General features: G+C 40.4%; 1 protein-coding gene across 6 annotated transcripts in view; it reads left to right on the top strand.

The window, feature by feature from the left end:
- The first annotated feature begins 20,358 nt into the window (after nt 1–20,358).
- The window catches only part of CASK (peripheral plasma membrane protein CASK), a 225,635-nt gene continuing 219,460 nt past the window's right edge, over nt 20,359–26,533 (top strand). For 2 of the 6 annotated variants that reach the window (XM_065239567.1, XM_065239570.1), the window contains exon 1: nt 20,359–20,854. In XM_065239567.1, coding sequence (XP_065095639.1) covers nt 20,822–20,854 — 33 coding nt within the window. In that variant the 5' untranslated portion in view covers nt 20,359–20,821. The remainder of the gene's footprint in view (nt 20,855–26,533) is intronic. The other 4 variants (XM_065239571.1, XM_065239569.1, XM_065239572.1 and 1 more) reach the window with 2 other exon arrangements.

The raw sequence follows: 26,533 nt of genomic DNA on the forward strand, positions 1-26,533 counted from the left end.
CCGAACGAGACGGATCCCCACCAGGGGCAGGTGAAGGCGTTCCACCAACCCGGGGCAGGGGCGTCCCAACGGTGCTTGAGCTGGGTACTGTGCTTGGGGGTGATATGTTGGTTTGGGACTTGAATCCCTCGTCGTCCTTCGGGGAATGGGATCAACTGCCCTTATCCGTCCCTATACTGAGATGTGCCTTGCATCCCGTGTTGTCCGAAGGGGAATGGAGGACGAGGCCACCCTTGTTGTCGCCGGTTCCGGTGTGGGGAAAACGTCCGCACCGACGGGGCCCCGGCTACTGTGGGCTACTGCTGGGTTCTTCACGTTAAGCATCTTCGTCCGAGGGTCCCAGAGGTTACCCGACAGTTCCGGTTGGGGTATATCTTCCGCACTGCCGGTGCCCTGAGTACCCAAGGCACAAGGGTCTTCATTCGGTTAGCCCAGACGCCGAGGGGGGTCCGAAGATTCCGGTTGGGGTGTAACTTCCGGTTCGACGGTGCCCCGGCTATCCGAGGCCAATCGCGAACCAGTTTCTCGTTGGTTGGTGGTGGCTGGTGTTGTTGGCAGAACTAAAGAACAGTCCGTGTCCATTGCGTGGTCGGTAGACGAAGAGTGTGTGGGGGACTTAGAGGCTATTTTCATTTTGTCCACCGGATTGCCGCTTCTTCCAGATGACGTGAGCGTTGATCGGCTAAACATCGCCCTTTGCACTTTAGAAGCTGGGGCATTTGGGGGGGGGGGGGGTTAGTCGGGTCATCAAGCTTGATGGGTCTTTTGGCCAATTTAGAGGTAGAGGGGGATGTCGAAGATCGTTGCGGCATGGGGGTGTCGGTTTTCTGGTTACGTTGGGGCTGGTATCAGGAGTTAGAGTCGTGTTCGATTCGGATTCCGATGAGGCCGAGTAGTCGCTAGATACAGCGGTGACTTCTTCTTCGGCCTCCTCGTACTCGCTAGTGAGAGGGGTTTTCTCAAAGTCGGTTGGAACAGTTTGGGGTTGGAACAGTTTGCGGTTGGTCGCGGCTTTTTGCAGGTTGGTTGCTATTGACTTCGACGACTGGTGTCTGAGCGGCGGGTTGCTGAGATTCGTTGTTCTGACTTCTGACAATGGTTTCCAGCTCTTGCACCCTTTGCTGCGTGGTGGCAAGAACGGTCACTGCAGCTGAGTGATTAGCAAAGAGTATCAATCAATACAGGTAGGACCTATTGAAATGTTTATCTAGAAATCTCGATTGATTTTATAATGGGTCCTATGTCCATGGTGGTGATTAGAAGTGCCCAAGAACACACTCTGGTCATGTTTAAGGATCACCAGAAGGAACTGAAACTGAGGCAAATAAAAACAGAATCTAGGGCCTAATTCTTCTCAACACTATATCAAGAACTAAGGGCCCAATTTAATTATCTAGATGATATCAAAATTTCCCTAAGTAACAAAGTTTCTATACACTTGCCGATGGATCAATATTGGTTTTTACGTAGATAAATGCATTTATGAATTCGAACTTCCAAAGACCCCTAAACTCCCACCTTCCAAAATTAAATCCCGAGACTTTTGTAAGTATCTCAGTCAAGTTCATTTTATAGTGTCGATATTTAAAGATAAGAAAGTTCTCAAAATTTTCTTAGACCCAAAGTGTCAGCAGTTTCTAAGAGCCATAAATGTTCAAAGCGGAACTTACCCCAATACGATTATGTCCTAGGAATGTCGGAATATCTGCATATGCAATAGGTTCTTACGATAATTTGGCCTAAATACAATTTACGGTATATCGAAAAGTCCTCAAGAACAAATTCAAAGGCCCTCGAAAGCGAATCCATAGGGATAAATCAAGTGCACTTCAGAATTCAAACATCATTAGATGACTTTCCGGGCAAATGCCAATTATCAATAGGTTGCTCAACCGAAGGAATTTTCCCTTAGTAATTCGTTTGATTTGATAGGTTAGTATGTATTTGACCGAGAGTATTGCACCATCCCATTCTAAAGAATGATTATCAATCCAGGCAGCAACATTCCCCAGCCAGTCAATTCACGAACAGTTTGCTGTCTGATGTGGTACCCTCGCGGTTTTCATACCACAAAACTCAACTCCAACCTTCGTCACAGTGCCGTCATCATCATCATCATCACCATCGCCATCGAGATCGCTTGCGGCAAATTCCCATCTCGAATTCCACAATCAATCACAGCGTCATCGGCATGAATGCAACGTCGCTCGCAGGGACACGGTCGTGCAGGGAATTATTTGGCATTAGATTCAAATGTTAACTGTAAGACTGTGTCTTTGAGGGCGATCCAGAGACAACATGGAGGAAAATTAATTAAAAGCTCCAATCCGATGCGGCGTGCTCGTGACCAGGAATGCCGCCATACCATTATAAAACAAAAAAGTTAGATTTTCTTCTGGCTTATTTACGACCCTGATGTCGGATACTGCCGCACCGCACCGTAGAGGCAATAAAAATTTAGTTTGAGAACAAACATCTAGGAAAAAGGGTTCGTTCCGATTCACAGATGATGAGTGGACGTTCCACGTCGCGTGTAACTTTCCGTTGAAGATTGAGGAGAGTGGTTACGTCGTAAAAATGCCATCATGACAATGAAGACCACCGAATAATGTGGCGTGGTTTATCAGGGTTCGGTAGTAAAATCTAAGTCTGATTGCTTGTCCCAAAACTGATTTTCACTTCTGCTGCGCTACATGAACACTTTTCATTTGTTTGATGTTTCAAATCTAGTTTGGAAGAGGGTGTGCGGGTTGAGTTAAACGTGTATTAAATCAGCTACTTCTTGTCAAAATAGACATGACAGCATTACAATACTGTCTGTCACTCAAATTCATCACTAATTCAAGTCTTGATAAGCAAACTTTATCATTCGCCCTATTTTTCCGAAAAGGCTGGCCCGAAGCCTGCGGCTTAACTCAACAAGCATAGGATCGGTAAGGATAAATACTAGACTATTCAATTATGGAATCCTCAAGAGACTGGCTTCGATTTTTACGTTCCAAATCAGTGCACAGTAGGCCAGAAATGCAAATTAGGCAACATAACCAATAACTCTTAAGCGAGGCATTTCCGAAGCTTGGTGTCCTCCTAGGGGCATCGCACTCTAAACTTTAGATCTTATTTCAATCAAATATTTAAAAATATGTCATAAATACATTCAAGTATTTTTAAGTATTTTTAAGTATTATTGGTTCATATTCATCGTAGTGACCAGTTGCTATTTATGTTGTTTATTGGTGTAAAATCGACCCATAAATTATTTGTCCCGTATTTCGTCGAATTATTACAGTGATTGTAATCTTTTGTAATCGGAATGAAGTGTGTCATCAGATTAAAGAGTAAGTATTTGAATTCTGTTAAAAACACAGTGTAACAAAAAGTCTAATTTTCGCGAATTCATCCCATTCGAATTGCTAATGGTTTCATTCTGAATGCTGCCATACATTTGGATTCCATTGCTGAGATGTCTTTGGATTCTCGGGAAAATACGAGACAATTTATGAAAGTGGCAGAATTAGGACAGTTAACAAGTGTCAAGACCGTGGAAGCCCATGCTGACCGTGGCAAGATCGTAGATTTGACGTAGGATTACGTGCTCGGTATCAATATTCGGAATGCTGCCATACATTTGGATTCCATTGCTGAGATGTCTTTGGATTCTCGGGAAAATACGAGACAATTTATGAAAGTGGCAGAATTAGGACAGTTAACAAGTGTCAAGACCGTGGAAGCCCATGCTGACCGTGGCAAGATCGTAGATTTGACATAGGATTACGTGCTCGGTATCAATATTCGGCGACTGTGTTAGGGAAACCACTTTTTCCCATCACCGAAACGCGAAAATTGATTTGAGAAAAATTTCTTGCTAAAATTTTCCATTCGTAAAATATTCGCGATCAATCATATAAATTCGAGATTTTGTTATGCTTTTTTCTAGCGTCCTGGAGAAAACCTTACCTCAATTCGAAGTGTTTCTGGATTTAACCACAAAAGTTTGGTTACTGGGTACATTATCAAAGAGCTTTGGGGGTGATGTGGCTGGCAGCAAGGCAAGCGAACGTTCGATGAAAATTAACTCTTAAACAACATCAGATAATTTATGGCGGTCCTGAAAATAACCGTTTTGTCGTGATCGTTGAGTAATGCTGAGCTATTAGGGTGTTCAACACGGATGAGGCTGGCGAGCTGTATGTTGTTTGTAACGAGGGTGACGCGCTTGGCATAGTTGGATAACAGCGGCTCACGACGAGCAACTGAATCCGATCAGTAGCGGTACGGCTTCTTCCTCCATCCTCGGTGAATCTCTGTTGGAGGCAGGCTTGATAGCTAGCTGCCTGCAGGGAGCGGTTCATTGTGTACTAGAGAAAAATGTAAAATCACCAGGTGCCGTATGTACTGCTGCTGCTGCTACTGCTGCTGCTGCTACTGCTGCTGATGACGACCGGATACCACCACTCACCACACGCGGTGATTGAATAAACACCGTTAAGCGAGACCGGATGGAGTTCAATGTTGAAATCTGTGTTAAGGAAAGCACTTATAATTTTGATCACGATTGTTACAGTTGGTCATTTGTGTAATTTTCAATAGTGACCTATTTTAAACTGATAAAGTGTTCATTTCGGCGGATGCGTAGAAAAATTTCCAATCGATTGGCTTGTTTAGAATTAAAATCCATCCGCTATTGACAGAGTTATAAATGGTCAAAACCTGACCACTTTTCGTAACGCAATCGATTTTGTTTTATTTTTTTTTAATTGCACCCCCAATATGTGGCCGAAAGACGTAATCCTACTTAAAAAAAATGTTAATTTTCAGAGTGATGAAACGTATATAGGCCACTTTTTTTTATAATCCATTTATTTGTCAAGGCTCAAATGCGTTAGCTTGGCGGAGCCGAGTAATTTTTACATGATTGTGTTTACATACTGGTGAAATTTACAGAGTGAATATCATTTCTTACAACTAATGTTAGTAGAACGGGGGCCGATTACTCGCGGCTTACTCGAGATTAGGGATTACATTTATTGATTATTTGGAGGGAGGACAAGGGAAAGCATTTTGAACTAATTACGTAATGGATGACTGAAACACAAAACATTAAACACATACATCGACAGCTTTAAGAAAGTCGTAAATAAGCTTCATAAAGTCGATATCACGGCAAGCCAAGACGTCTCTAATTGGCTTAAAGGGTTGTTTTCCTCGGACCCTAAGGGAATCACACACAACGGATCTCGCCTCATGATGCAAGGAGCAGGACCAAACAACATGCTCGATGTCGTGATAACCGTTTCCACAGGTACACAAGTTGCTGTCGGAAAGTGTAATACGGAAGAGGTGGGCGTTTAAGGAACAGTGATTGGACATGAGCCTGGACATTACACGAATAAAATCACGACTCATATCCAACCCTTTGAACCAGGGTTTGATCGACACCTGTGGAACAATAGAATGTAGCCATCTTCCCAGATCACCATCATTCCACTTTTGATGCCAGTTGGCGAGGACTTGCTGAAATTCGTGGTAGGCGATTTGTCGCTCGTAAGTATCGCCTTCCATAGCGCCCACCTTGGCCAGTGAGTCCGCTTTCTCATTGCCCGGGATAGAGCAATGAGAAGGGACCCATACCAAGGTGATGATATGCGAGCTGTTTGATAAAGCACTCAATGACGATCGTATTTCCTGGAGGAAATACGCCGAGTGCTTCATCGGCCTCATTGAACGCATAGCCACCAAGGAGCTTAGGCTATCCGTAAAAATGAAATAATGGTCAGGTGGAAGTGAGGCAATACGCTCTAACGTGTACGATATAGCTGCTAGTTCAGCAAAGTATACCGAACACGGCTTTTGGAGCTTGTATGAGGCGCTATGAAGATCGTGAAATACTCCAAAGCCAGTGGACGCATTTATCACCGACCCATCTGTGAAAAATCTCTTCTCGGTGGGGACGTGGCGGTGTTTGTTTGGGACCATCAGGGAATGGTGAGTCTCTGGAATTCCTTGAATCTCCTGCCTCATTGTGAGATCGAATCTCACGGAAGAACAACTGAAATGATGATGGACAGCGCGATTGGGGTTGAACAAGGAGGGGCCGATGTCCAGAGTCATGTACTCGTAGAACAAGCTCATGAATCGTGTTTGAGGATTCTGCTCTAGCAGCTTCTCACAGTTTTCGATCACCAGCGGGTTCATGACTTCACAGCGGATGAGGAACCGGTACGATAAATCCACAAAACGATTGGTTAAGGGAAGGACGCCCGCAAGAACTTCAAGACTTCATGGTATGCGTCGATTGCATACAACCTAGTGCGATTCGAATGCAACGATATTGAATCCTTTGGAGCTTCAATATGTGCGTCCCCGCCGCCGATTGAAAGCATAAGCTACCGTACTCCAAAATCGAGAGAATGGTGGCCTTGTAGAGTCTTATCACATCTTCCGGATGGGCTCCCCATGAAGTGCCGGTAATGGAACGAAGGAAATTGATTCGCTGTTGGCATCTCTGCCTCAGGTGCGCTATTTGTTTTCCCCAAGTGCACTTGGAATCGAACCAGACACCTAAATACTTAAACGACATGCTGTGAGTGATTGTTCTACCCATAAGTTGAAGCTGAAACTGTGCTGGATAAAGCTTCCTAAAAAACAACAATCTCTGTTTTCTCCGGAGAGAATTCGACACCCAGATTCTTGCCCAAGTAGACAAATTATCCAAGGTATCTTGCTATGGTCCTTGCAGGTCCGGTGCTGTTGGTCCAACCACGGAAACCACGCCATCATCTGCAAGCTGCCTTAGCGTGCAATTTTCGGCCAGATAATCATCAATGTCTTTGACATATAAATTTTACAGGAGGGGACTTAAACATGAGCCTTGTGGAAGACCCATGTAGCTGATTCGTGCAATTTCCGAGTTGCCATGAGAGAAGCTCATTCGTATCTCGGACAACAAATTAAACAGGATATTGTTGATAATCGGAGAAAGCCCACTCGCATGGCGTTTGTCCGAAAGGATGTCGATGCAAACAGAATCAAACGCCCCTTTAATGTCCAAGAAAACTGAACCCATCTGCTGTTTTTCAGCATAGGCTAATTGGATTTCAGTTGAAAGCAACGCAAGGCAGTCGTTCGTCCCTTTGCCCTTACGGAATCCAAATTGCGTATCTGAGAGTAAGCCATTCAAGGCGACCCACTTGTCCAGACGAAGAAGAATCTTTTTTTCTAACAGATAGAGGACACTTGTCAGGTTGAGGGTGTCGTCATCAGATATCGGAGACATTGAAGAACGTCAAACTGGTCTTCATCGCTTGTCCGTCCATCCGTCAAAGACCAAGAGTATTTTCGGCATATTTTTTGAGGAGCATTGTAGATGTTACAGCAGGTCAAAGATGCTGCAGCTACGCTAATCATTTACCAGAGAGCTAAGCCATTGAAGTGCACCATTTATAGCTGAAGCGGTTGGTGGACATGGCCATCGTGCCACGTTTTGAGAAACAGATACGTAGGGAACGCTACATTACGTATATAAGACTGGTGACAGAGTTGACTATCCAGGTAGTTTCCCATGTTTTTTTTTTTAAATAGAACATGGATTTCACATTGTTAGGTTTCGAAACTACCAAGGACAGTAAGCTGATGATCGGCTGATGATTGAGGATAACAAAAGCACTCGGTTTGTCACCATTCTGTTCTGTAGTGACAAACAGATGACACGTGCGGCACGAAGAGCGAACATATTAACATTCTGAAATGTAAATTTATGTCATTTATTTATTTAAAACCATTCCCAAAACTATCCACATTGATGTTTCAAAATATCACAACCGCTTCTGATAACTTGTGTTTCTCAGACCATGGAGGTCCACTGATCATAAGCTCGCTGATCCAATATACGCCTGTTGGTATACGCGAAGCCCTTGGTGCTCCGCGGAGTTCGATCTGAAATGCAATCAATGTTAAATCGTTTCGAACACTAACAAAACGGGTTAATTTACTTCGATCTGAATCCGAGAAACTGTTGTCCACTTCTAGATTAATGCGTCCGGCAGGAAGCTAAGAGATGCGGCTCACCGGATGCTAAAAGTACGGTGCGGATGGTGTGGGAAGTCTTATTCATCCTCGATCAGCCTAAATGACTTCAGTTACCATCACACGGTCAAGAGTTAGTTAGCTTAGTTAGTTTTCTTTATTAAAAAGGCTTTCAGCCTTTGGCTGGTTCGCCTCTGGTAAGGAGTTTGGGGGAGCGAGAAGGATTCCCCCTGAGTTACAGAGTAAGCGGAAACGAATGATGGGGTTGTCCGGAAAAGGTGAGGTTCCAGATGGGAGTAGGTTTCAACGGAGTTGTTTTTTCGGAGTTTCTCAACGTCAGCGCTGGCGATTATCTGAAGGGTAAAGAAAAGTCGGTTCCGTTTTAATTGCGTTGATCCTCATTTCCGCTCATATGGTGGTTTTTCTAGTTCCGTATCGTGTTCCATGGATAGGTGGGACTCATTATCTGTGATTTGTGGTTCCAAGTTTGGGAAGGTCTGTAATCGGGGTTTATTGGTAGGTTTAAACTGGTTGTCGAGTCCGGCTTCTTTAAGAAAACCATTGGCTATCTTGGTGGGGTCGTTGGAAAGGGCGTCACGAATGTTTTCTGATATCCCATAGAAGTCACGTGAGCCCTGCTATTGCGGGCAGCAGCACAATCCGTGTTCCACTGAGTGGGGAACTTGACAGGGGAGTTGGAGGCGAACCAGCCCAAGGCTGAAAGCCTCCCTAATAAAGATAAATAATAATAATAATAACTTGACAGGTTTCACAGATTGATCTGAAGAGACCGGCTCCCGAGAAGTTGTGGGAAAACCTGGTATGTCCTGTCCTCAGTCGCGAGATTATGATCTGCGTTCGATGGTCAGGCAGGTTGTTCCACTTTCCGAAGTCTTCCTTCGGATGAATGGTTCTCTTTTTTGGCTCCATGCAACTGCCCGTTGGTCCTGGATGATCTCTGTGATTCAGTTTTTTAGGTCATGCTCAGGAATTTTTTGAGTGTATAACGTGGACTGTAGCTTCCAGTAGCCGCCAGATGATCTGCCTCAATGTTACCACGAACCCCACAGTGTCCAGGGATCCATACGAAGGTGGTGCCACAGGGCGCGTTTATCTGTATAGCCTGGATCCATGGGTGCTTTGTGGTATCGGATTGAATAGCTTCGACCACGCTGGCTGAATCCGTGAATATGACTATTGGTTTTTTCGGAGGGAGTGGTGGCGGCAATAAAGGCTACAGCTACCTCGGATGAAAAGATCAAGTATTGTTTAGGTAGTTGAAAACATTCCGAAATTTGCAGGCCGGTAACCCCGATACCGACACCCTTACGGGTAACTGAACCATCGGAGTGTCTGATGGAGTAGTCGTGGTACGTGTCGCGCTGGAGTTGTGTTACCGCTTGTGGGTTGGAACCTGCTTTAAAACTGTTTTTGATAGTTGGATCAATTCTGGGTTTAGGAAGGTTTCAACTCCTGGCTCCAATCCAGTGAATCTGGCACACTGTGGGGAGCTCGTGGTTGGCAAATTCAATCAGGAGTTGATTGGCCTTTTCTAGGAGGAACCCTCCCTCACCTGTTGTCTTTGAAGCTATCCCGATCGCTCTTCGACAGATGGCGTTGGCAATATACCGAAAGGGAGCGAACCGACAATTGCACCATCACCTGGGGTTGAGGGCAGTAGGCCAGTGGAAATTCTAATGGCTTGATTGTACGTGGGGCTGACAACATCGATTAGTCGATCCCGAGCAAGGCAAGTCACTACCAGACCGTATGTCAGACGAGAGTCAGACGACCTCCGAGGGAACGGAGTTAACCTAGGTTTACCGTTAGATTTGACCTCGTTGAAGTGCGCTGTGAATGAATGCTTTCTATCAAACCGGACACCGAGAATGCGTATGGTGTTGCATTATGGAATCATCTCGTCGATTATTCGCAGGAGGTTTCTGAGAGGTCGATGGTTGTGTGAACAGATGTGGGTATATGAGCTCTTTTCCGCTGAGATTAGAAAACCCGCTGAAGAAGCCCACTGGAAAACCGCTCTTGCTGCGGCATTTAGAGTAATGCGGAGAGTTTTTGTGGTATGTGTTTCAAATGACGACTAGAACGATATCGTCAGCGTAAACAAATATGTAGATCTCCTTAGGGAGGTTTTGGAAGATCCCTTTCATCCGTACTAGAATTAACGTTACGGCGATAACCGATCCTTGTGGGACTCCTGTCTCCGCCGAGAAAGTTTTCGAGCGATGGTTCACACGGTCAAGATCCTAATGGATGGAATTTGCACAACGATCCAATTCAAATAAACGATCAACATGTGAAAGATTCTCATGACTTTTGGTTAGGCTGATTACTGGAACATGATGGAAGGATCACGGCTAGTGATACAACCAAGGCGTCGTATGTTTGAAATTGCAAGGAGAAAGCGCGACATGTGCCTTAAAGCGAAGACAACATATCAAGAAGACTGGCAACTTTGCCTGAATCCTAGCGACAAACACATTAGCCCTGCGCTCGAGCGAAGGTGGAAGCAACGCATAGAAAATTGAGCAAATACACAAACCTTTCTACTGGTGATGGAACTTTTGCTATCCAATTGTATAGGAGCATTTACCTTTGAGCGGCAGATGATGCGATTGTGCCTGTCTCATACCGGTTGTATGAGAAAATGGAAGAGTTGCCAGTCTTCTTGATATCTTGCCTTCGCTTAAAGGTATATGAATAAGAAGTAGATTTTTGCAAATGATGGTTACATTCCAAAGTTTCACACAAAATTCCAGCCGACATTAGATAAACAAACAAATTAAATTTGTCTCGTAACGATGGTAGCAAACTAGCGCTTAATATTTCTTCAGTATTTTGAAGAATTTCTTGGTATCTTATAGCGAATTCGTTTATTATCGGGGTTTAAACCAGTTCCAAAACCGAACTTTTTGTCGTTTATCAGAAAACAAGAAGACCCAATCTTGATACCCAATCCAGGTTGGAACTGAATAATAAACGAATTCGCTATTAGATATCAGCATGAAATTTCTATCTACAACACGAGAAATACAGAGTTTAGAGTGGGATGCTCCTAAGAAGATTCTCATAATAACAAACACCATAAACAGATAGTTTGAAACACATCCGTATAGATGGTGCTGAAATCTATCGTTTTACTCTGATGAGATGTCTTGGAAAAGTTGATAATCTTGGAAAAAATACCAACTTTTCTGAAGACGCCAAAGCTCCACAGCCTACTCTGTTTCTGAGTTACTTGGACAACGAAAACTAAATTCAGGGATGGTCCAGACGGTTAACAACCATACCTCTAACACCAAAGTCACGAGCTTAAACCTCATCCCCGGACAAGTAAAGAAGGACCCAAGAGTTAATTAAATAAAAACATCAATTTGGTGAAAAAATTATGGAATGATCAAAATACTGTATTTCTCTGTTTTCGAAGTTTTCATCAACAACCTACATGTAAGGTTATGTTTTTTTGATGCAAGAACTTTTGCCAAAGTTTGAACTGGATATATCCACATTTTTTTTTAGAAAATAATACGCTTGGTGAAAATTATTCTGCTTACTCTGTTGGCAGGTATTTGCAGAAACGGCGCTGGTGGTGTAGTGGTAAGCGTGATTACCTCTCACCCCAGCAGGCCTGGGTTCAATCCCAGTCGGCGCCGCCGGGATGTTCTGAGGCATAACATCTCTGATCACGCCTTCCTTCGGATGGGAAGTAAAGCCGTTGGTCCCCGGTTCATGAGTTGATGGGTCGATAGGTAGGGTCCAGGTGTGGGAGCTGCCTTCCTGGCACGTCGGTAGCATTGGTGCTCAGCACGGAAAACAAGATCAACGAAAAAAAAAACAAACCAAAGGAAAAAAAAAAAAAGGTATTTGCAGAAAAAAATGATACTTATTTGAACGTTAGAGGCAGGCATGGAAAATCATTTACATTCATTTGCCTCTAACTTTTTCCATCAACAGCATTTCACAAAATGATGTATAGAGCTTTTGTAGCTTTTGTTATTAACTACAAATTTTGTCCATGATTCAAATCTGTATCTCTTATGCATCACGAACTAGAGCGGGCAGAACTTGTTACTGTTTTTCAGTAAATGTAAAATACATTCACTGAAAAACAGTAGTGGCTTCTGTTCGCTCTGGTTCGTCATGCATAAGAGTTACGGATTTGAGTTGTTAATAAAAGTTGTAGTTAATAACAAAACCTACAAAAACTCCATTCAGTATTTTTCGAAATTCTGTTGTTGAAAAAAGTTAAGGACAAATGAATGTAAATGAATGCACGAAATGAATGCAAATGATTTTCCATGCCTGGTTAGAGGTCAGTAGAACTCCCTGTATTGGCTTTAGATCAAATACCTGGGAATACCGTTAATATTAGGATAAACATGTAAAACACAGTACTGTTTATACAGAGCAATGAAAACAAATGCTGTACTTAAAAAAACATGTCGTTGCATAAATAGGCCCGTAAATACGTCGAATAAAAAAAACTAACCCTTTAAATATGATTGTTAAATTGATAAAACGATTATTGATTTTAAAACTACATATTAAAACATGCAAATTGGCTGGACCGAAATATTTTTTTTTTTTAATTTTTGTCGCTAAATTTTAACTTCTGGCCCATTGTGCGGTGACTTTTCTGAAGACGAATTTCAGTCACCGAAATAGCACCTGCGGAATGAGGTTTATTTGAGCAGTGGCGCTTATTCCTGGAAGCTGTAAAGGACATTTGAACGTTTTTCCTCTGGCTCCCGGGCCACGAAGAGGTGGTTGAATGTTTGTTGTAGGATGAGGGAGTGGGAGTATACCTGTTTGTTTGGACGATAAGTGCTGGAGGGGAATTTTTCTCAGAAATGGCAACAATAACAGTAAGATGTTGATGTAACTATTATGTAATTAGCAGCTGCTATCAGTTTAGTTCAAACCCTTCGTTTCAGATGAAAAAAAGGGTAAAATAGCTTTGAATGTGTTTACCACCGAAGTGTGCATCCCTAATGAGCCAGATAGCGGCGTGAAATATTTCACAAACGGATGATGTCTCCTTGCGATAAAAGTAAGAACTTCTTAACAAGGAAAAATTCATAGCACACATTCTGCGAGGACACCTATGTCTCAAAATTGAAAGCTTTCAAACATCAGTTCTGTTTGCATAGTTTCGATGCCGGCAAGCTTTGAATTTCCGTTCAAAAGCTTAAAATTCACCACTCACATTTTCCCGCCTTCAAGCTTTCAACGATGTAATTTTTCGCTTTGAGCACAATTTGGCTCGCCGAAAGTTCTCTGACCGTGCTTTTTCGCATTTCTATATGAGCGCAATTTTCAATTTATACCACACGGACGATCAGATCGACACAGAATTGAGTCGTGTTGACTCAATTTCGTCAAAAGTGGATTTACTCAAAAGTGAATTGAGTTCCAGGAATGGATAATGGTAGCAGTTTGTGAAAGCTTTATACAAAGAAAATTCCCGGGAAGCTTTTCGAATCCTCGGTGCACGGTCGTTCAGAGCGTCTCGAAATTGAGTCGAGTCAACTCAATTTCGGCCAAAGTGGATTTACTCAAAAGTGAGTTCAATTGTCCGGGCTTGGATAAAGGAACAGTATGTGAAAGCTTTCTGCAAAAGAAAATTCTCCGAATCCTCGATGCACGGTCGTTCAGATCGACTCAAAATTGAGCCAAGTCGATTTAGACCAAAGGGGCCTTACTCTAAAGTGAGTTGAATTTTCCGGGCTTATCCAGGAAAAAGTTCTCGAATATGTGGATATTCGATTGAGGCTTCACTCTCAGTATTTTAGGCTGAGTGAAAAAATCTCTCGATGTTCCTCATATTCCAGAAGTTTTTCCTGGATAATCCCGGAAAATTCAACTCACACTTGGTCGACTCGACTCAATTTTGATTCGCTCTGAACGACCGTGCACCGAGGATTCGAAAGCTTCCCGAGAATTTCCTTTTGCAGAAAGCTTTCACATGCTGCTGCCTTTATCCAAAAGCGTGGGACATGAGAAGAGAAAGGAACTTCCATTACCTAGCGGGCACATTGAAGAGTAATTTCCCATGATACTCTCTCTCTCTCTCTCACTCTCTGTTTACAAAGAGTCGCACAAAGAGACACTCTCGCAGCTGGATGCCTTGCATCATTCCCGTTATCACTTGTGCATCCAACTACATCCGTTCCATCTTACCCAGGGTTGAACTCTGCAATTGTTCTTGGGAGAATATTGACTTGATAATATGAAAGTTGGTGTAACCTTCGCCAATAAACAAATCTTCAAGTTGATAATCCATTTAATTTTTATGATATGTGGTGGGTAAATTTTTCATTGGTGGTAAAGCACACTATAGTCATAAGCATAATATCGGATAAATCGAAAGTCTTACTCTTTCTAAATGGAATGAACATTTACTGTGCATTCATAGCGCCAATTTTAATGTTATAATAACTTTTTCATTTCACTGGTCCAAGCGTTGAGTTTGCCTGATTAGCTCTTATTCTAATCGAAATTAAAAAAAAATCTATGTGAATCGTTGGAAGTATCATCAGGAAAGTCCCCTCGAGTCACTAATCTTTATAATTTATTTCAACGATGTGGACCTCATCTGTCTTTCACTCGTGGTCTTTATATATTCCTCCAGATTCAAATACCCACTGCCGCTTTGATTCTACCAATAAAAACAGGTTGATAGGTTCAGTTACTGGTGTGACTTGAACCAAATGACAGTGTTCGTGGCGTTCCCGTAGGTATGGATCATGAGACTAGACGCGCCCTAAAACGTGCCAAACCCATCATGCGACCCCTCAAATGACATGAGCATTCAAAAACAAGATCAATGGTATACATAATTAGTGCCTAAAACCTCTTTGGCCACAACCGAACATTTTCCGGATACCCCCGGGGAAATGGCCAGTTTCTTACTTGGACCGAAACCCATCATGCGACACCTAAAATCACACGAGTATTCAAAAATAAGTGCAATGATAGTCAAATTTAGTGCCCAGTGCCACAATGGACACATCTGAACATGTTTCGGGTACCCCAGGGGAAGTGGCCAGTTTCAGAACTTAGACCAAAACCCGTCATGCGACACCTTAAAATACATGGTAATTCAAAAACAGGCGCAATGGTGGTTATATCCTGCCCATGACCACATAGGACACAACCGGTCATGTTCCGGGTACGCTAGGATTGTTTCATTAGGTGAGAAAACCACTCTCTGAACATTTCAGCTTGTTCGGATGAAACACGAGGTACCGCTTTTGGGTTAAAAGATGTATCGAGAATTGATTGAAGGGATTTCAAGCTAAAATGTTCTGATCGCGAGATATAATTTCCCATCATCAATTCTTCTAAAATAAGTTTGACATTCTCTCTGGGAGTCCCTAAAAATGTATTAAAAACAGTCTAGAAATAATCTGCAGATCAATTACAAAGCATGAAATTCACCTTAAATTTTCTTTGAAACTTCATTCGATAATTCTACATAACATTCACTTGAACTCTCTTTGAAATCCACTTAAGAGTTGTCATGACATTTTGCTAATAAATTTTCTAAAAAATTCTCTAGAAATTCGGTTTGTGATGCCCTTGGAATTCCCTTAATATTATTCTAAGAATTCCTTAGGAATTTTACTCTCTTGACGATGTTATATTTCACAAAACACACGATAATCAAGAGATAATAAGTCTGCTCAATATGATAGGACCTGGTATTTATTGAAACTTAAACTCGACGGCAGTGCCCTTCACACAAGAATAAGCTTCAACGACCGATGATCTTTTAAACCTGGACCAAAAAAAAGTTACGAAAAAGCACTTATACCTTCATTAAATTATACCTACTTTTACGCGTTTCGATTTGGTTCTTACGTAAGACGGGAACAAAATCGATAAAACTTTCACATTTTTTGTTCGTGTTTTTTTTTTGGCTACCGTGCCCCTTGCTTCACAAAGTAAACTACGACTGACGCAATGATTTTACCAGTGTACAAGTATTGCACATCTTTTAAGCTATCTTGACCGAACTCTATTGCGTTTTAAAACGACTGTTTTCTCCTTCATATTTCACCGGAGCGCCCTGATTATGCGTCAAACTACCGCATCAAAATCACCAACCCACATAATCAAACACGACCCGCCGTGACTACCATCAGTCTTCATCCACCGCCCTCATGTTCGCGTTAAGGACACACCTAACAAAACATCAAAAACTAATGCTTCTATATGAAAAATAAATACAATAATAATAAACAGTTTCGGCTTGGGAGTCTGGCAATCACTCAATCAGAACAAATTAATTATGTAATTTGTCCCTACGTGTCGGCTCTGATTAGGGCCTTCTTCAGGGGAAAAATTGTTGGATTTGTTCTTTGTCTAAATACTGTTTGAGTGGCTATATTGATAGCCACCATAACCCTCGAAGAGTGCAGAACCGCAAAAAAAAATTTATACCCGACACAAATTATATAAAAAAATAAAAAAAAAAACTTTGAATATTCAACTAAAAAGCGCTATGTATAAAAACTTACCACAAGAAAAACAGACGTTAGACTTCAAACAGTATTTAGACAAAGAACAAATCCAACAATTTTTCCCCTGAAGAAGGCCTTAATCAGAGCCGAAACGTAGGGACAAATTACAAAATTAATTTGTTCTGATTGAGTGATTGCCAGACTGCCAAGCCGAAACTGTTTATTGTAAAACCTCACAGTCGAACACTACAACACAATATAATAATAATGTATAATTCGTAGGCATCTAACCGTAAGAAACAAGAAACATGCCTCACGCGATCGAGGTCATCCCTCTGGCAAATGGGGAACGAGGAAAATAATTCTCGATTACTCCCCCGTAGGGACGTATCCGCTCCCACAAACAATGCATCCGACCAGAACCAAGCGCAGCCTGAATCTCTTCCACGCATCCCAAGTAACATTTTTGGTTTTATGAGGGTTCTGTAGCCCATGATTTAGGTTTTTAGGATGCTATAAAACCTCTATAAACCTTGCAATGTTACTTGGGATGTCAACACCACCAGCAGATAGGGGAAATTTTCCTCTACCTGATAGGGGAAATTTTCCTCTACCTGATAGGGGCACCAGCACGCATGGTCTAGCCACCAGACACACCAAACTGACCATCAAACACGCTGCCCACAAAAGCAAGACACGTCCCTTCAAAAATGCATTCGAGAAATGTATAAGAACAACCTCCAACTGGAACGTACTCACCAGATCAATATATCTGGGAGCGCATTCCCTTTGCTTCCACGCATATTTTCCTCTAATCATTTTCAAACAATTCCTCCTCCAGCGATTCCAACCACACAATCTCATAGTGATGTTCTGGCTGTATAGCTTAAAATTTCCTGTACTCACTCATCTGTATTTAAATCCATTTTCTTTTCAGAAAAATTAAAAAAAGACAGGTTCTCCAATATGCGGAGAGAATTTAAGGACAAAATCTTTTTAAAATAACAAAATCCGAGCAACTTGAAAAAAAGCCCTTTTTGATAACTTGGACAACTTTCCAATAATATGCCTCTTCAACAGTGTTCGAAAAAATGATTCTAAAAAATATCATTCGTTGAGCTTCGCTAAGAGTATAACCTCGCATGCAAATCTGGAATACAAAGCTCACACTTGAGACTCTCATACATTTTCACTTAGACTGGCCCTTTTACCGCTGACTTGCTCTTGCTTGCGGCTGGTACCACTCACGGCCAGCGTCGACGCGAAAATGAGCGGAGGCTAGAGAGCAGCGCTCTTTTATTACTATTCAGGTTTTAGTAGAACAATGTGCAACCAACTCGATTATGACGACTGAGTATTGGAGGAAACGTTTATTGCATGAAAACAGTGATAAAATTTAAACATTTTTCAAAAGTGTTTATTTCAACAGGTTTGTAGAGACATTTCCTATCGATTGATGTAGTTAGAACTAAATTTCATCTATAAATGACAAAGTTATAAGCGTTCAAAACCTAGCACCTCTTCGTGACGGTCGCAATTTTAGATGTATCCCCTGTACGTAGTCTACGTCAAAACATAAACAAAGGGTGACCCCATACTTATGATCGGGAGTGTAAGTGCTAGATACACAAACTTAAATCTAATCATCTGTATAAGTAGGTAGTCTACTGATTGATGTGTTACAGGTAGTAACTTGAAAAACCAAGCGTGCCCGTTTCCTTGAGTAAAGTTGAAGCCCGTTGTTGTAATCATACGGTAAGCCTCTTGCTTATTATTCTTATTAAACCACCGGTATGTGTTCTGCAAATCAAGTTGTTAAAGATCACTAGTTTGTCCTGGATCTTTTTCCTTTTATTAAATCAAGCCAGTTTTGGAAAGACAGTTTAATTATCCACAAGTCATCCATACATCGCGAGAATGCCACTCATATATGGGTCATTCCAGCTCAAGTGGGTCCTGCGGTCGATGTCACCGATTTGAGCCAAACTAGGCCAAAACGCTTATTTTGGCATTCTGAACAAACACCTTTTTTTTTATTTTGCTCTAAAGTACCTAGATCCTTCTGGGCTACAACCCTGTATTTTTGAGATTTTTAAAAATTTCAACTTTCAGAAGACATTACTCGACAACCAAGTAAGCTATTCGTGATCTTAGAAAGTCAATTTGAAGGTTTTCAGTGTAAATTCTTATAAATGTACAAACATTTTGATTTTGTTATAGTAACTACAGTACCGGCAGGTAATATTTTTATGAAGTAATGAAATTGGGTTGTTAGCGGAATGCTTAAATAAAACAGCAAAAATCATTTAATTCCACCTAATTAATTTTGATATTCATGACAGATACGTATTTCTACTACAATGTGAAGTCTTCATCAGTGTCATTCCCACTAAAGAACTTATCAAAATCTAACACCCTTAAGTACTCATCCCCTGGTAAAAAAAGTCAAGATCATAGGTATAAAAATGAAACTACAATGTATTGAATCGGAACCTACCTAACTAATAAAAACCAAAGATTTAAGTAAACTATAGGAGAAAAATCTATACAACTCTCTAATAAGGAAAATCCCAAAGGCTTGGCAGCCATCATAATGAAGTAATGAAATTGGGTTGTTAGCGGAATGCTTAAATAAAACAGCAAAAAAGGGTTATCTTTCATTTAATTCCACTCAAATAATTTTGGTATCCATGAAAGATACGTATTTCGACTACAATGTGCACCTATGGATTTTCCGTATCTTCCGGAGGACGGTCCAGGTCCATATTTTTGTCACGACCACAAATTCTGTCTTATATCACAGTTCCTAATGTTTACAAAAAACGCGGAGCTTTAGACTCAGTTTCGGGGATTCCGGATATTCCGGATCTACCGAAGGAGCGTTCTGGTGTCTCCAGGATCCATATATAGGAACCATGAAGGTATTCTAACTAATTATGAACATTTGTGCCCATTAATATAGATTATAGATCTTAAATCATTTGCAAAAACCCATAAACACACTTTTAAGAAAAGTGTAACGACTAAATGCGAAAAGTCGCATTTTGGAAAAGTAGAGGACTCTATTCTAGAAATACCTCATTTTTTGAAAATCATCAAGAAATGGCTAAGCTATGCCTTTGCTAATTTGCCGGAACACGTTTTTTGGAGGCATTCGGATTGTTAATGTCATGGATCATATTCATCAGTAGGTTTTGATTGTTAAAATTTAAAATAATTTTAAATTTAGATGCATTTGGTATCAAATTAAAAACCTTCTCAGAGATGTCTGACTTTCTGCACTCTACCTAAGGAAAAGTTACGACCCATAGATTGAAAAACGCTGGTCTAAATGCATCCCTGGTCTACCGATACTTAAGCGCTGGCCAGACTGAGCAGTTATAACATGTTATAATGGTTGTCAAATAATTGCAACACAGAAACCACCATCAAGATAGCGCTATAACGTGTTATAACTCTGTAGTCTGAACAAGGCATTACACTGCAGTGATAACAATTCCTCTCTCGCCAGAGCAAGAGCAGAGCTTTACTCTCGTCCGACAAGCATAACGGTAGAGCTTTTGTGGATAAAGAGAGCAGCACCAAGGGGCGCTCTCTCCCTCCCATCTAAGTTGGAAAACGGGGAGGCTGGGTGCAATCCTATCTCTCAGAATCCCCCAGCAGCATCCACCAGTACAATAATAGTATCGTCCTTCTGCAAAATTTCCTTCTGGTAGATCAGTTTCCGTTGCACCCTGACGGCGACCGGACGGTGATCGGACGCGATTGTCGCAAACGAAGCTCGTTTTTGGCGGGAATTCCATTCGACGCGGGTGTGGTGACATCGTTAAGTGATAATTATCATCGAATTAGTGCCATTTTGGGCTGGTGTAGGCGTTTAGTTAGTGTAACAGCAGTTGGTTTGTTCTGATTTCGGTTGTGTGTGTGGTTTCCATTAATTGAATTGGTGGATCCCGGGGAGCTAAATTGTGTGTGAATGAATGTGAAACGGATACCAGTTCTAATTAGTTTTGATGTTGCTGTTGCTGTGAGCGGCAATTAGTGCTGTACCCATTTAGTTCTTTTTGTTGGGCTGGGTGCAGATAAGAATAGGAAGAAGCAAGTACGGAGCGAATGTTTACATAGTGAATCGTTAAAAGGATAAAGTGGTAATCACTGGAGGAAATGCGACCGCAGTAACAAGCCACCATTCGAGCAAAAACGGATTACAGCGCTGTAAAAAAGCATCGAGAAGGCAGAAGGGTGGTGGAAGCAGCAGCAGAAGAAGACGTCGCCGTAGGAAAAAGTTCGCAAATGAACAAACTTCATGAATTATGATATTTGGATTTTCAATTAAATTGAACAAGGTGAGAGGTGAGCCTTGGCAGCAGCTGCTTCGGTTGTTGCCCTCGGCGACAGAATGGAGATACATTTATTTAGGATGATTTATATGCCTCGTAAAAAGTAGCCGATGGAAATTGAAAATTACGATCCATCATAATTTCTTTCCAAATAAATATTGCTTGGAGAACTTCAAGAGGCCTTCAAATTTCTTAAATCTTTAAAAAAATCCATTCTCAACCAAAGAAAACTTTTCAGGAGAAATGAGTGGTACCTACCTACTTGATGGTCATGTTTTTGACGTCTGCTATTTCCAGCGAACAAAAAAAAAGACGGATAAATGTTGATCAACTTGCCAAGCCTACGCAGCCAGTGGGAAGTTATAGGGAAAAAAAAGTTGCATAATTGATTTCCAACTTTGGTTTCCTTTTTTGTTGCTCGGTTTGGTATGCCAAAATGTCCATTCCAGTAGGTTTGCGATCACAAAAAACTTTCCACCGGATTGTACGTCGGAAGCTCACCAAAGCTCACAGGGTGGCCCAGGCAGGGTGCAATAATGCCCTACACCAATGACACCCGCCTGCCCCAGACACAGCGGAGAGGGATGAATATTTGATTTGGTCCATGAAAGACCCAACCCCCCCGTTGAGTGTGTACAAACAATTCAACAAAATGAATAAAACAAACTACCGCACACAAGAAAAAAAAAATGGGCAAAGGGATAAATTCATTGCCTTTTTTGTCCGGAAATATTTCACTTTGGTCAACATTGTGCTATTGAATTGTGATTAAACGAATAAAAAAAAAACCCTTTCACAGATGGGAATTTAACACAAAAGCAAATAGGACAGAGTGTGGAAATCAAACACCTCAATTCAATTTTTTTTTTCTGTGGCTGCCTTATTTGGTTTGATATGCAGAAGTGAGACTTTCATTAAAAATATTTACGATCAATCATGAGGATTCGTATGTCGAAAATAAATCCACTACAAAGCAATTACGGAACAATTTTTCAATTGAGTAGGACTGGAATTTTCGCAGAAGGCATTAATTGAGTGCTTGTTGATCTGCAATTCAGTTTGGAAAACGACTTTTTTTTTTTCAGAATATGAATTGGCTTCATTTAAAAAAAGTTCTTTCGTTGTTTTTCAGAAAATCATTTCGCAGCGAATAACTAGCTATGCAAAAATCGCGAACGAAATGGGAATTAAAATTCCAGAACGAGATGTGCGACACAGAGCAGCAATCGATTCCGAAAGAGAATTCTGTGTTTGCTCTACAAACCTACTTCACAAAAAAAAAATGCGAAACGAGCTAGTTGAGTTCCATCCAGATTCCCGAAGTTGGTAAAATTTTACCGGGTTTTTGAATAGAAGAACAAGTCGGTAAATTTTACAAACGACCGTTACATGTGAGAAATCAATACAATTTGTAAACTGAACTAATTACTGATTATTGGATTTTTCACTGATTTTTAAACTTTTATTGAACAGTTCTGTAATTCACAATTTGTCAAACGGTGGAGGCCTGGATTAGTGTCCTCATATCCACAGGCAAAAGAGTACGCATTGCCGAAAGCATTTCCAGGCGTTGATGTGTTCTAATGCAACATGGGGCTTTAGGTAGTGATAAACGTCGCTAGAACTATTCCACAACCGCAGACAGTATATGATCAAGTCAAGTATGCACTTTTTGCCTTTGGATTTGAGGAAATACCTCAAATCCCCTCATCCATCAATGTATGAGCTAGATAAAGGAGTGTGCGTTTGATTGGTATTGTCACATTAATGGCCCTTCGCTCAATTTCAAATTCTGATCATTTTTCACACTGCCGTACTCTAGCGGAACTGTCAATGTATCCTCTTAGGAACCTTTTCTAGCTTATTAATTATCACACTAAAGCATCATGTTGAAATAAGTATAGCATTTGCTCCCAACTTTGAAAATCGTAAACTTCACTTCCGAAGTAACAACACACTTTGATTGAAGGTTTCATGTGTCATACACAATCTTTACCTCCTTTTCATGCATCTTGCATATAAAAATATTGTTATAATATTTCATAGTTTAAAAATTTAGAAGGTAGCATTTTAGCTGTAATGAGCATTTGCAACTGGTTCTAAGAAATATACTGATTTTTTACGATATTCCCTGAACCTCTACTAAATACCCTTAACTGTTCTCGGAGCAATTTTTGGCTGAACTTCTACAAACTTCCTTGAACCTTAAAAACAATACCAGCACTTGTATGATGTTGCGTAATTTGCTTGACTTCTACAAAGTTCTCGGAATTACTTAAAAGTTCGCTGCACTCTTGCAATGTTCCCTGATTTGTTTAGAATGTAATTGATAATCTGCGATGTTTCTTGAAGATCTACTAAGTTTCCTGATCTATTCTTCTAAGTCCATTAAACTTCAACGAAGTACCCTGAAGTTTAAATAATTCTCCAATGAAGTTATTTAAAATTTTACAAAGTTCCCCAAACTTGTTCGAAATTTTCTGAATCTCTTCGAAGTTGCCAGAAGTTATATAAAATTTCCCGAATCTTAACGACGTCCCATGAACATTCACCTAGTCCCTGATGTTTCAAAAAGTCCAATGAAGTTACAGAAAAAATCCCTGAACTAAGTTCTCCAAATTTCTACAAAAATCGCTCAATTTCTCTAAAGTTTGCCAATTTTCAACAATGTTTGATGAAGTTCAATACAATTCTCAGAACTTCTACAATACTTGCTGATGCTCTACAACATTCGTTGAATTTCTATGAAATTCACTGAGCTTCTAAAACGTCTGCTGAGCTTTTACAAAGCTAGCTTAACTTCTATAAATTTTGCTGCACTTTTAGAAAGTTTTCAGAACTTCTACGCAGTTCAATAAATGTCTAATAAATTTTCGAATGATCTACGAAGCTTCATGAAGATCTAGGAAATTCCTTGAAATTCTTCAACCTTCTCTTTAATTATATTAAGTTTTCCAAGCGTCTACGAAGCTCTCTGAAATCAAATGATGCTGTTAACATGAACGAACTTCTGGGAAGATTCAGTTTTAGTAATCCCCAAATACTAAACACCTACCCAAATTTTAAAAGTTGCGGAGAAGATATTTCGTCGATCTCGTTGAAGATTTTTTTTTTTCTAGATACACCTGGCATCCCTGGGCTGAATAACTCTCACTTCATGTGAGTGTGATGAGGGCATCGTAAAAGTGAATGACGCACGTAAAGAGGGTGTAAAACTGAGAGTTCGCCACGTAAAATAAAATACGGGAACTGGTATTTGCTCAGGAATACTAAATTAATGAGATTTGAAAATGATTTTCCAAAAACTGCTTCTACTCGTCAACTGCATCCCGAAGATACGCATAGGTTCAGATGAGTATTCACTATTCGAAGATCGCCATCTTCATGGTGGGTTCACCCTCAAGGATTCTAGGATTTTAAGGTTCTATTAGTTGTGTCTATTCCGTAAATGCCTATATAGCGAAAAAGTCAAAAGACAAAAGGTCGAAAGACAAGAAGTCGAAAGACAAAAAAATTGAAAGACAAAAAGTCAAAAGATTGAAAGACATAATGTTGAAAGGCAAAAGATCGAAAGACAATGGTTGAAATACAAAAGGTTGAAAGACAAACGGACGAAAAACAAAAGGTCGAAAAACAAAAGTTCGAAAGACAAAAATTCGAAATCACCAGTTCGAAATACAAAAGGTCTAAAGACAAAAGTTCGAAAGACAAAAGATCAGATGACAAAAGGTCGGAAGACAAAATATCGAAAGACAAAAAGTCGAAAGACAAAAGATCGAAAGACAAAGGTTGAAAGGGATAAAAGTATGAAAGACAAAAGGTCGAAAGACAAAAGGTCGAAAGACAAAAATTCGAAAAACAAAAGTTTGAAAGACAAAAGGTCGAAGTACGAATGGTTGAAAGGCGAAAAGCTGATGTATTCAAATATTCTGAAACTGATTTGTCATGACATCAAACGAATTCTTAAAAATAAGATATGATTTTATACAATTTTGCCTCCTTCGAGAGATGCTCGACAGACACTTATTTATAAAATAAAGGATTTAGTACATCACAAAAAGTATCCTGAAGGAAAAAAAAGTAAAAGTTTACACTTTTCCACTTGATTCCGTTTCGCAAAGAGACTAAAACTGAGTAAAATTTAAAGCAGACAAAAAGTCGAAAGACAAAATGTCGAAAGACAAAAAATCCAAAGATGAAAGGTCGAAAGACACAAGCTCGAAAGGCAACAGGTCGAAGACAACAGGTTGAAAGACAACAGGTCAAAAGACAAAAGTACGAGATACAAAAGTTCGAGAGACAAGAGGTTGAAAGACAATAGGTCGAAAGACTAAAAGGTCGAAAGACACAAGGTCTCAAGACAAAAGGTTGAAAGATAAAAGGTCGAAAGACTAAAAGTTGAAAGACAAAAGGTTGAACGACAAAAGGTCGAAAGACAAAGGGTTGAAAGATAAAAAGTCGAAAGACAAAAGGTCGGAAGACAAAATGTCGAAAGACAAAATGTCGAAAGATAAAAGGTCGAAAGACAAAAGGTCTAAAGACTAAAAGTTGAAAGACAAAAGGTTGAACGACAAAAGGTCGAAAGACAAAAGGTTGAACGACAAAAGTTCTAAAGACAAAAGGTCGAAAGACAAAAGGTCAGAAGACAAATTTCGAAAGACAAAAGATTGAACGACAAAAGGTCGAAAGACAAAGGGTTGAAAGATAAAAAGTCGAAAGATAAAAGGTCGGAAGACAAAATGTCGAAAGACAAAATGTCGAAAGATAAAAGGTCGAAAGACAAAAGGTTTAAAGACTAAAAGTTGAAAGACAAAAGGTTGAACGACAAAAGGTAGAAAGACAGAGGGTTGAAAGATAAATTGTCGAAAGATAAATGGTCGGAAGACAAAATTTCGAAAGATAAAAAGTCGAAAGACAAAACGTCTAAAGACTAGAAGTTGAAAGACAAAAGGTTGAACGACAAAAGGTCAAAAGACAAAGGGTTGAAAGATAAAAAGTCGAAAGACAAAAGGTCGGAAGACAAAATGTCGAAAGATACAAGGTCGAATGACAGAAGGTCTAAAGGCTAAAAGTTGGAAGACAAAAGATTGAACGACAAAAGGTCAAAAGACAAAGGGTTCAAAGATAAAAAGTCGAAAGAAAAAGGTCGAAAGACAAAATTTCGAAAGATAAAAGGTCGAAAGACAAAAGGTCTAAAGACTAAAAGTTGAAAGACAAAAGGTTGAACGACAAAAGGTCGAAAGACAAAAGGTTGGACGACAAAAGTTCTAAAGACAAAAGGACGAAAGACAAAATGTCGAAAGACAAAATGTCGAAAGACAAAATGTCGAAAGACAAAATGTCGAAAGACAAAATGTCGAAAGACAAAATGTCGAAAGACAAAATGTCGAAAGACAAAATGTCGAAAAATGAAAGGTCGAAAGACAAAAGGTTTTAAGACTAAAAGTTGAAAGACAAAAGTTGAACGACAAAAGGTCGAAAGACAAAGGGTTGAAAGATAAAAAGTCGAAAGATAAAAGTTCGGAAGACAAAATGTCGAAAGATAAAAAGTCGAAAGACAAAACGTCTAAAGACTAAAAGTTGAAAGACAAAAGGTTGAACGACAAAAGGTCGAAAGACAGAGGGTTGAAAGATAAAAAGTCGAAAGACAAAAGGTCGGAAGACAAAATGTCAAAAGATAAAAGG

Source organism: Ochlerotatus camptorhynchus, unplaced genomic scaffold (genome assembly GCF_037179485.1).
Source record: "Ochlerotatus camptorhynchus isolate MF236.1 unplaced genomic scaffold, CSIRO-AGI_Acam_v1.1 ptg000056l, whole genome shotgun sequence".
NCBI lineage: Eukaryota > Metazoa > Arthropoda > Insecta > Diptera > Culicidae > Ochlerotatus > Ochlerotatus camptorhynchus.